The following is a 12213-nucleotide window of genomic DNA, read 5'->3' on the forward strand; positions in this document are numbered from 1 at the left end:
TCACAGTGGGTGGTGGTTTTGGTGCTGTGGGCAGGTGCTGAGTCCTGCGTCTCCAGCTCTCTGAGAACAGAAAGTCTTTTCAGCAGAGACCTTCTCCTTGTGGAAGAGTCCATGATCGTCTTCTGGAGGACTGTCAGGTCAGCAGTCTTCTCTATGTCCAAAATCATCAAAATCAAAAAAGGAAAACATCTTAGTTTGAATCCACTGAGTCCAGAATATGTTAGATTTTCTCTTTCTTAAAAAAACTCATAGAAATATAAATTTTTCCCAATATTCTAAAATATTGAGATGCACCTGTATAGACTCATTCTCTCTCTGAGTGGGATCAGCTCCTGACTGGAGGATTCAAACAACAGATAAAAGTTAAAGGTTAAATATCTATCTGTTGATTTGTTGCTGTTTTCTCACGGACAGCAAAAATATTAAAGGGACAGTAAAGTGTTTTAATCTTTGACAATGTTTCTACTTTATGAAATATTCATATATTCTAAATACTTTATTAATCCCTGAGGGGGAATTTGCCAACTTTTTTAAACATGCAACTCACTCACATGCCAAATATCACATGCACAAACAGGACATGCACTGATGGAGAGGTGCAGAGTGGCCTGCTAACAGAGGAGCGCTCGGAGCAGTCAGAGCTCCACTGCAGTCTCTAATCTTTAACTGCAGTGAGACTTCAACCAGTGAACTCCTAATACAAGTTTTTACTGACTGAGTGAACGCCAGTGAACGCACCACATTTATTTTACTAGCAGTCTCTGCAGAAAGAAGAACATGTGTCCTTTACATCCAGAGAAATATCATCTGAAAATAACAAAACCAAATGTGTGTGTGTGTGTGTGTGTGTGTGTGTGTGTGTGTGTGTGTGTGTGTGTGTGTGTGTGTGTGTGTGTGTGTGTGGGAGTGAGTGAGTCCATCAGCATGGTGTGTAAACACTTTCACTCCAGTTAATCCTCACCACAAACACTGACACACACTCACACACACTCCTCTCCGTGTTTGCTGTGAAATCATCTCAGATGATCTCTGGAGGAGGAAGCTCTTTAAGGAGAGATTTAAACTTGAATTTATTAATTTAATTTCATTCTACAAATAAAATCTTAGTTTTACAAATATATCTAAAATATCTGTTTATTTAAATCATGTATCCACTTTAATGTGAACTCACTCAGGGGATTAAGGTCTCAACGAGTTTCACTTTGAAGACATTTTGAATCAAATCATTGAGTCTTCTCTTTAATATTTAATTCCTGCAGAGAGAGGAAACTTTAAAAAAGACTTCTGGATCTTTATTTGTTTATTCTTTTAAAAAAGGAATAAAATATTTGAGTTACTCTGAGATAACGGGGTCGGATGGGAGGCTGCAGACTCCCTTAAACCTGATCATTTAATGCGTAAATGTCCAAGTGGATTAACTTTGTTATTTAGATGCGTCATTTCTCTCAATATTAATTTGTCTTTAAGTCAATCTGTCACTGTGCACGAGATTTAATATTCAGATTGAGATTTTATGATAAACATTTGAATATAAATAAATGTGTTTTTCTTTTTGTATCACGTTTGATTGGCCTGCTGCATAAATCTCTTTAAAACAGATCCTAACGTCTCTCTCCATGTTCCAGCAGACATGTTCATGTTCTCTCTTTCCTTTTGGACACCTCTCAGTTGATGTTTCTGCAGGGAGCGGATCAGTGCCTGTAATAAATGTAGATGAGTCTCTTCTTCTTCCTCTCTTCTTCTTCCTCTCTAATCCTCCATCGTTAAACATCTCCTCCTCCCCTCACGGGCTTTTTCACACCCTCACCCACTTGACCCCCGGGACCCGCCTCCGTCCTTTTTAACGGCTCACACACACCGACACACACACACACACACACTCTGCTCCTGTCCTCCCTCGTGTCCTCCCTCATGTATTCTTCATGCTGTTAAATCCTCCCCGGTCGGCCCGTGCAGCTCCGGGCTCCGTTTAACGGCATTCATGGACCCGAACCCTCCGCGGTGAGCTCCTCTGCGCCGGGCTGCAGCGGCCGAACCACCGCAGAACTTCTCCTTCTCTCTTCTTCTTCTTCTTCTCGTTCCTCTTCCTCTTCTTCCTCTTCTCTCTGCGTCATTCTTCTTCCCAAACCGCGTCATGTCTTTTGGCACGAGCACAAAAACCGGCTTCTCCGTGAGGGACATCCTGGATCTCCCTAACCCTGCTGGGAGATGCGGGTCCGGGACTGAGGAAACCGAGGAGGAGGACCCCGAGGAGGCCTCCGCGGAGGTGTCAGGCTCCGGGGACGCGCCGGTGTCGGGATTTACCGGCTGTGGAGGAAACTACGGCAGGTGGAGCCGCGGACCCGGGAACCTGCACTTCTCAGGTGAGGGGGTCAGATTTTAATAATGAGATATAAATATAGATATTTATTTCATGAGATTAACTTCAGATTATTTGTTTTTATTGAGATCAGCTCAGACTTTTCACTCTGGAACTATTTTCTCGTGCGTAAAAATCAGAGTGAATTAATGTAAACGTCCAAAAATAAATATATACATTAAATATCCAGTTTTTTTATGTCTAACTTTAATATTAAAAATATAAAAGGTATTTTAGAACTTTATTGAACCTTTATTTTTTGTTGCACAGTCTGAAACACCCGCGCGTAACTGGAAACTGTCTCTTTGTTCCATCTCATTTAATCTTTATTATCAGATTCAATAAGTCCTCTGTGATCAGTGTTTTAATACTGAAATCACTGCCTCGTTATGGAATGTAATTCTAAAACTCAGTTTGAGGTTCAAATGTTTGTTTCTGTTCAGTTTTGGTCAAATGTAACCAGAACAGACAGAATCAGAATCAGGATCAGGATCAGGATCAGGATCAGTTTATTGGTCAGGTATGTTTGAACACAGAAGGAATTTGACTTTGGTAAACTGTGCTCTCTTTGTACAAGACATAAGAATAAAAATATAATAACATCAGCTATAAATACTAAAGAACAATAAATAGGTATGACTAATATGTACAGACTAAAATAATATGATGATAGTGTAGTGGTGAGTAGCAGAGGGAGATTTACATTAAAAATAAAAAGCCTTTTTGGAGCAGGTTGAATTTAAATCCCTCGTTTAAAAATGAACGCCAGGCTCTTTTCTGGACCACATTATAAAATGAATCCTTCAGCCTGATGTGATTTTCCCTCCTCTAATATAAAGTCAGTCTCTGTCTGAGATCAGGATGATGGTTTCCTTCATGTGTTGTTTTAAAGACCTCATGCTGGAGGTTTCTCTGATCTGTGATTTCATGTGGGTAAATAAGAACCTGTGTCTCTCTCTCAGTCCACGGACTCACCTTGAACTCCCGCACCGAGCCCAAGTCCCCCGAGCTGTCCCCGGATGAGTCCCCGGACCCGGATCGGGACTCTGCTGGACTCCCTGCTCAGAAGAGTCGGGGCAGGAAGCGGCGCGTGCTCTTCTCCAAAGCGCAGACCTTCGAGCTCGAGCGCCGCTTCCGGCAGCAGAGGTACCTGTCTGCCCCGGAGAGGGAACACCTGGCCGGGCTGATCCGCCTCACCCCGAACCAGGTGAAGATCTGGTTCCAGAACCACCGGTACAAGATGAAGCGGGCCCGGGTGGAGCACAGCCTGGACGCGCTGCAGCTCCTTCCGGCCCGCCGAGTCGCCATCCCGGTGCTGGTCCGGGACGGGAAGCCCTGCGACCGGATCACAGCCCAGGACCTGGAGGTGACCCTCAGGTCCGGGATCAGTCTGCCTCTGTACTCCCCGCTGCTGCACCCCGCGTACGGCCCCGAGCTGCCCGGCCTGCAGCAGCAGCACCCCGGGGTGCAGCAGCTGGCTCACATGTACCACTGGAGCTGGTGAGGGATGGACTGACTCTCCCTGGAGGACTCACCGGGTCCACATACACGTCACACACACCCACGACAGGAGCTCATGCTCGGTCTTACAGTGATCTGTCTCCCCTCCCAGATTGAATCTCTTTAAAAGATGAATGTAAGATTTTAAACATTATTTTAATCTGAGCTCCAGGTCTGATTTAAACAGTATTTTTACAGAACCATTGAGAGTCCTGAATCCAGAGAGGAGAAGGTAAATGTTTCTCAGACTCAGTTAGTGATTCTAGTTTCCAGATTTAAATCTTCTTCATTGTCTGAGATCATCATCTCCTCACAGCTCAGGGGATGAGCTGATGTTCATTTCTAACCTCAGACACTAAAGACTCTCCCCTCCCTCTCAGAGCCTGACTCTGTTCTCTGTTAAATATGTGGATCAGACTGAAGAGGTCTAACTGATCAGAACCAGATCCAGACAGTGTTATGTGGTTTTTTTAATGACTCTCTTTGTTGTTGTTTTGGTTGTGTTTTTCTGCAGGTGTCACTTTCCTCTGAGAACTTGTTTTCTCGGTGTTTTATAAACTTATTTATAAGAATGTTTCCCGGTCAGTTGTTTTGTAATGAACTGGATATTTATGATGGTGAATAAAAGTTGAAGCTGGACTGACTGGTTTCATTTCAGCCTGCTGGGATGTTAAAAACATGAATCATCACTCAAACCTCTGAAGACAAATCTCACCAAACTGATTTAAATCTGAAAAATAATATTCTTTAAATATTATTTAATATCTGTTTCTGCAAAAAGGTTTGTCCCTGTTAATCTAAGAGTGTAGATTTAACACCTCCAGAGTGTTTCCTGAAGGTGGACAGATGAAAATAAATATTTTTCTTAAGCTACAGGCGGCTTTAAGAGACATAACATCTAATATCTGACTTTCATATCTCCTTTCATTTAATTGTAAGGCTCTTAAAATCCTTCAACATGTTAAACTCTGGAGCTCACTGAAAATCATGAACATTTAAAGCTGGAGATCAAACCTGAGGAGTCGGACAGATTTAAAGATTTGTTGTGCAGAAACAGAGTTTTTAAAATGTCCTCATGTTTGTCTTTAACAGAGACAAATAAAGTCAGGGGGGGTCAAAGGTAAATTCTGCTTCATTTAAAGGCCTCAGGCTACAGAAAGATGCAGGTATCCTGTCTTGAGTTCCAGAAGTGGACATGCATCCAGGCCCAGAGCTGTGCCTTCTGACTGTTTAAACTTAAGAATGAATCAGTGAATTGACTTCTTTTTAAAAATGTATTGAAGTCACAGATGAAGCTGCTTCTTGTTCCTTCAGAGAGTGGTATAAAACATCTTTACTGTCCCTACATGCAAGCAGAGTTTAGGCTGTTAAACTGCATAAATTCAGAAGTTGGCCTGCATGCATCCACTACATCTGAGAGTTAGTGCGTTCTTTGTGCAGCGATGATGTTCCTGCATCATTTCCTTTTTATATTGAACGCTATTCTGTCTCTTTGGATGCTCTGTAGTTCGGCCTGCTGCACTGCGGTGCTCTTGAACTCCACATGCACTGTGTGAAACTCCCAGAAGGCTCAAAGTAATCTGCACTGAGTCAAACAGAATCAAAATATCATGAGGTCCTTTGAGTCTGAGCTAACATACAGGTGAAGCTAATCAGACTGATGTCAGAGGGCGACCACGTCTCAAACTCTGAGGAGGAGACTGAATCAGAGGAGTTCAACAAAGAGCTGATAAAGGGTGGACACTAGCTGCAGAGCGGGCAACCTTTATCCTCCTGATTGAGTTCATCTTCGAAGAAAAGAGGAATATTTGTATGAAAATGAACTCCGTGTCTGTAAAGTAGTGTTCAAAAGTCAGGATCTGGTGAGCTGGGCTCTCTCAAAAGGAAACATTAAGTCTTGCAGAAGCAGCAGACGGTTGGTTTAACACTTCGGAAAAGTTCCAGGAACAAAGAGGAAATAAAAGTCTCCATTAAAAAACAAAAATGTGCTTCTAACAATGTCAGAAAAAAACACAAAGACTAGGAGGACTCATAAATAATGATCCCACAGTCACACTCCTCTAGTCTTCTACTCCATACAAGAAACAGATGATGAAATATAGCATCTTTAACATCCAGAGAACAACATGTTAATGCAGCAGTGATACTGAGAGATGAGTCTTAGTGTGAAAAACAAACAATATGTGACAGAAGAACAGCTGAATGTTGCTGAACGGTGTGTAAAATCCAGATTAATATATGTGCTGTTTTAAACGTCATCTTAAAGCTCCTGTGAGGAGTTTTCACCTGGAGACAAGATATCTGCAAGTTAGCCGAGTCTAAAGAGAAGCTGCTCTCCTGTGATCACGACCTCCTAAAAGTTCAGAGACTCTGTCTTCTCTCTAACATCTCTTCCTCTGTTCTTTCTCTCCTCCATCATCAATCAATCTTTATTTATAAAACACCAAATCCCAACAACGTTCTCCTCAGACTCTTTCCAAACAGAGCCGGTCTAGACCGTCCTCTATGTTCTATTATTAACAAAGAACCAACATCAAGACCGGATCAGATCCAGTCCCCTCTTCCAGACAGGACTCAGTCTGATCTCATCTTAATCCACCATGAGCAGAGCACTTTGCAGCATTTAGCAAGTTACAGTGGCAAGGACAAACTTCCTTTAACAGGCAGAAACCTCCAGCAGGACCAGACTCATGTTAGACACACATCTGCTGAGACCGTGTTGGAGAGAGGGATAGAGGGAGATGAAGAGAGAGAGAGAGATGATAGTGGGGAGACGGATAGTAGTAGTTGTAGCAGCTGGAGTCTGGACCACGTCCACAGCAGCAGAGATCCAGAGGAACCTACGAGACAAGGGAGCTCAGGGACTCCAGAAAGGTCTAAGAAAAGAGAGAAGAGAGGGAGACCAGAAGAAAGAAAAAGAGGAGAAGAAATGATGAAGGAATGATAGAAGGAAAGGAGGGGATGCGAAAAGGAGACATAAAATATTAAGAATGATGGAAAGAAAGAAAGAAAGAAAAAGGGACAGCACAAAAGATAGAGAGAGAGAAAGAAAGAAAGAAAGAAGGAATTAAATAAATTGAAATAATAAGGGATGAAATGAAGAAAGAAAGACGGACAGCATGAAAGAAGGAAAGAAAGAAAGAAAGAAAGAAAGAAAGAAAGACAGAAAGAAAGAAAGAAGGACAGCAGGAAAGAAGGAATACAAGGAAAAATGAATGAATGAAAGAAAGAAAGAGGGAAAGCAGGAAAGAGAGAGAAAGAAAGAAAGAAAGAAAGATGAGACAAGGGAGCTCAGGGACTCCAGCTCGGTCTATGGTTAGTAACTTTAATTGGACAGGAAGAGTTAAAGTGAGAGCCTCTTAGAGGAGTCGAGGGCCTACATTTATGAAATCTTATTTAATATATGTCCATGTCTGGGTCTTGGGGTCATCAGGGGTCATCAGGGGTCATGTGGGGTCATGTGGGGTCATGTGGGAGATTATGAAACATATCAGAACATCTTAAATATTGGACTGAGGGCTTCTCCTTCACTGAGGCTGATCCTCTGTGTGTACACCTCTTTTTTACAGAGGAAGAAGTTCCCTGTTTTATTCTCACTGAGTGTTCCTGACACAAAGAGACAATGTTTTTATCATCATAATAAAATCTGATTTAAAGTTGAATTTCTGTTTTAATCTTTAAAATGTGAATATTTGAGTTTTGTGTGACGGATTAAAAACATCTTCACCGCAGCAGAAATCGTCTTTCACGCACACACAACCAGCTCCTCACTGTGAGGCCACAAAGGAGAGAAAGACCCCCTGTGTGTGTGTGTGTGTGTGTGTGTGTGTGTGTGTGTGTGTGTGTGTGTGTGTGTGTGTGTGTGTGTTGGGGGGGTCCTGTGTATTCAGGGGGTCAGAGGTCAGCTCATCTCAGAGGGGTGATGTCAGAGTAAGGGGGGTTAAAGCTTTGAGACAGTTATAATGTGTCACCTGCTCCAATAAAAGAGGAGAAGAAGAAAGATACCAGGGGTTTAAAGGGCCAGTGCGCTGTTTTTAGTGTGTGTTAGCTGTCTGAGATTCAGACTTTAAATATAAATAATGAGTCTGTTGATGTTTTTATTTATTGTGAGGGTCAACAAATCAGAAAAGACCAAAAACTAAGAGATGTTTTATTTAGACTGAGTCACTCAGTTTAAGTTTTAAATGTGGATTCATCCACTACAATCCTTATAATTCAAGTGTCTGTTTCTTGTGTGCCTTAAATTCCCCCCGGGGACAAATACAGTTTTTTGAATTGAATTGAATTGAATTGAGAACAGTCCCAAATGAATGCACCTCCTGTTGTTTTAATCCAGATGATTTTATTATTTTTTAGGCAGAATCACTGGAAGGATTTTATAATTGTATCTTAATTTTTATATTTTTTATATAAGATAAGATAAGATAGTCCTTTACTCGTCCCACAACGGGGAAATTCAATGTTATTTATATATTTTTTATATATTTTATGCTTTAAATATCTCTTGTGTTTTTTATATATTTTTGTATTTTTAATATTTTTTATATTGTGTATTTCTGATTGTGTTCATCTTACATTTTTGTTGATTTTATTCTTCCAACATTGTTCTTTTTCCTTTTTTGTCTTCCTCACATTTCTCTCTTTTAGTTTCTTTCTTATTCATGAAGCACTTTGTAACCCTGTTCTGAAAAAGTGCTATATAAATAAAGATTATTATCATTATTATTTGTTTGTTTGTTTGTTTGTTTGTTTGTTTGTTTGTTTGTTTGATTAAGAACTAAAGTAAGCAACAGTTGAAGGAAATAATTTACATTCAGTGTGAGCTGTTTAAAGCTTGTTATTCCTCAGTGCTCGTTAAAGAGCTCAGCACACACACAGAAAACACAGAGAAGAAGAAGAAGAAGAAGAAGAAGAAGAAGAAGAAGAAGAAGAAGAAGAAGAGGAGAGGAAGAGGTTTGGTTGTTAAATAAGATTATCTGACAGGAGAACAAAGAAAGAGTTACAACAGACTTTTAATCTGCATCATCAGATTGAGGGGATTTAACTTTAGCAACAATAAAATCTGTTCAAACATTTGATCCTGTGCAGAAAGTGATTCATCTGTTCTGGGCTGATTTAAAAAAGTCTCATCAAACACAGAGTCCTATCTGTTTGAATCAGGGTTGAAGAAGGTAAACTAAATAAAAGTATATATTTTAAGTCTCACAGCAAACAGCTGACTGATTACTCTGAGGAAACTGAATCAATAAACAAAATAAGTCCCAGAAATAGAAAAATATTTTCAAAATAAGAGCATTTCTGACTTCAATTAAGGAGGAAGATATCAGACATGTGATATCACACTTCAGTAAAAGAACTCAGTCAAACTTAAAAACAGTTTAATGAACATTTAATTTTCCTGCATGTATAAAATAATGAATCTGATATTTTCTTTTATCCTAATGTATTTAATTATTTCTCCCCTTTATTTAATTTGATTTATTTTATATAAATAAAATAATTGGTGCTCTTCACAATTTTAGATTTCTTTTAAAACAATTTTTATTTTATTTTAAATTAATTTCATTTGATGTATTTCATGACTTTTTTATCCTCAGTTAATTTAAAGATCACATTTTACATGTGTTGTTTATTTTTTAATATTTGTACTTAATATTTAAATGTTAAACTCAGACAGGACTTCCTTTAATCAGATACTTTTCTGATGAATTAAAAACAAGTTTGTGTTTCAAATTAAGATTAAATAAAGATGTTAAAAACACACCTGCTGTTCCTCTCACGGCCAGCAGGGGGCAGCAGAAGCTTAGTCAAAACTTTTACCTGACACACACACACACACACACACACACACACACACACACACACACACACACACACACACACACACACACACACACACACACACACACTTCATTTATTTACTAAATCAAGCAGGTACAGCTGATTTAGGATCCACTGCTCTTTATTCAACACGTTAAAAGAACTTCAAACACTCAGTTCACTTCAGTTTATCTCAACATCAGTCACATCACTGATATATATAACACTCTGTTCAAAGTGGGAGGAGCTACTTCATCTATAAAACCACAGCTCTTTAAATCGATCAGGGTTAAATGAGTCTGAGTGAGGGTGTGTGAGTGAGAGTCAGGTGTGTGTGTGTGTGACTCTCTGCCTCCTCAGTGAGCTCTGATAAAAGATCACTCATGTTATCAGACTCAGACTTCACCTCTTATTGTGAGTTTGGAGGTGAAAGACTCATCAGTGACTCATCAGTGTTTGTGTTGTATGAAATGTTTGCAGCTTTGTTTGTTGGTCTGTTTGTTTTGGTTTAATTCAAACTTCTCCTAAAGCGTTATCAAGGTCGTTCCAAATGTAGACGACCTTTTTTGAAGGACCAAAAGCAGGATGCACAGAGGCACACCTGCACAGCCCTCAGACAGAGGATGGAGCTGATCAGAGGAGACGTCTCTTTTCCCCTCACCATCATCCTATTCCCTTCACATCCTTTCCCATAGTTTTTAGTGCATCCATAAGATTGTGAGTAGTTTTAATCATAGTTTAGTCATTTGGTTTAGTAGTTCATTATCATGACATGCAGCATGAGCATGCAGGGTCCACTTAGGGACCGACAGCATTTTCTTGTGTTCTATGTGTGTGTGTGTGTATGTGTGTGTGTGTGTGTGTGTGTGTGTGTGTGTGTGTGTGATAGAGGTAGTGGCTGTCATTATGGTAACTTGTTGATTGTCCCTTGGAAGTCTGAGTATAGTTTAGCTTTCTTCATAGTTTTCCATAAATTATATTATGTATTATATAAAGTCATGTTATTATCATGTTGGACAGACTTGTGTTTATATATATTTGTATTCTTTCCTTCAGAAACCACTTTCACTTTCACTTTCACACGAAAGATCACTGTCGAAGAAAATAAAAGGAGTGGAAATCTAAAGAGAGAGAGTGTCAGCTCTTTGAATATCTTGCTATCCATGACATCCACGTTCTGACCGGACAAGCTGTGATGATTTCAGCCTTACAGTTAAAATCACCAGCAAAGAGTTCCACCACCACCTCCTGAGGTCTCAAGTGTTGAAAAACTAGTCCATGCATTTGTTCCCTCCAGGTTAGATTACTGTAACTCCCTCTTATCAGGCTGCCCCAATAAGTCTCTAAAGACTCTTCAGCTAGTTCAAAACGCTGCAGCTCGAGTCCTGACTAGAACTAGGAAGAGGGAGCACATCTCTCCAGTGTTAGCTTCTCTACACTGACTCCCAATAAAATGTAGAGTAGAATTTAAAATCCTTCTTTTAACCTACAAAGCTCTTAAAAATCAGACACCCTCGTATCTTAAAGAGCTCATAGTGCCCTATTACCCCTCTAGAACTCTACGCTCCAACATGCAGGCCTGCTCATTGTACCTAAAAGTCTCTAAAAGTAGTATGGGAGGTAGAGCCTTCAGTTATCAGGCCCCTCTCCTTTGGAATCATCTACCAGTCAGGGTCCGGGAGGCAGACACCCTCTCTACTTTTAAGAGTAGGCTTCAAACTTTCCTTTTTGATAAAGCTTATAGTTAGAGCTGGATCAGGCTTGGACCAGGTCTTAGTTATGCTGCTATAGGCCTAGACTGCCGGGGGAACTGGCGCACTGACACACTGGGATCCTAGCTCACCCCCTTCCCCCAACCCCTTCATCACTTACTTTAACTCTGCCTGTCCCATTAAAGTTACTAACCATAGACCTTTCTGGAGTCCCTGAGCTCCCTTGTCTCGTAGGTTCCTCTGAGCTGCCGTAGACGTCCTCCTGCTGTGGACAATCTGGACTCCAGCGGCAACAGCTTCTACTACTCGTCTCATCACTATCATCTCTCTCTCATCATCTCCCTCTATCCCTCTCTCCAACACGGTCTCAGCAGATGTGTGTCTAACATGAGTCTGGTCCTGCTGGAGGTTTCTGCCTGTTAAAGGAAGTTTATCCTCTCCGCTGTAACTAGCTAAATACTGTGAGGTGTAATGCTCATGGTGGATTAAGGTGGGGTCAGACTGAGTCTGATCCTGTCTTGGTGTTGGGTCTCTGTTCATAATTTGACATAGAGTGGTCTAGACCTGCTCTGTTTGTAAAAGCGTCTTGAGATAACGTTTGTTGTGATTTGGCGCGATACAAATAAAGATTGATGATGATGATGAAGTGTTGTATTGAGAACACCAACGCCTCTTTTACAGTTCATGAAAAATCCTGAATCCAGCCTGCACCCAGGACCCTCCTGTCCCATCGTCCAACAGGAAGGCTTCATGCTGATTGAATAAACGTCCTCTCTCTCTCTATATATAAATAAAGTTATTATTATTATCATCCTGTTGAAT

General features: G+C 40.6%; 1 protein-coding gene across 1 annotated transcript; it reads left to right on the forward strand.

Annotated features, from left to right (window-relative positions):
• Positions 1-2000: 2000 nt before the first annotated feature.
• On the forward strand, positions 2001-4364 carry nkx2.2b (NK2 homeobox 2b). Its single transcript, XM_034699912.1, has 2 exons — positions 2001-2363; positions 3322-4364. The coding sequence occupies exons 1-2, from the start codon at positions 2135-2137 to the stop codon at positions 3861-3863; spliced, it is 771 nt and encodes a 256-aa protein (XP_034555803.1). The 5' UTR covers positions 2001-2134; the 3' UTR covers positions 3864-4364.
• The last annotated feature ends 7849 nt before the right edge of the window (positions 4365-12213 follow it).

Source organism: Notolabrus celidotus, chromosome 13 (genome assembly GCF_009762535.1).
Source record: "Notolabrus celidotus isolate fNotCel1 chromosome 13, fNotCel1.pri, whole genome shotgun sequence".
NCBI classification, from domain to species: domain Eukaryota; kingdom Metazoa; phylum Chordata; class Actinopteri; order Labriformes; family Labridae; genus Notolabrus; species Notolabrus celidotus.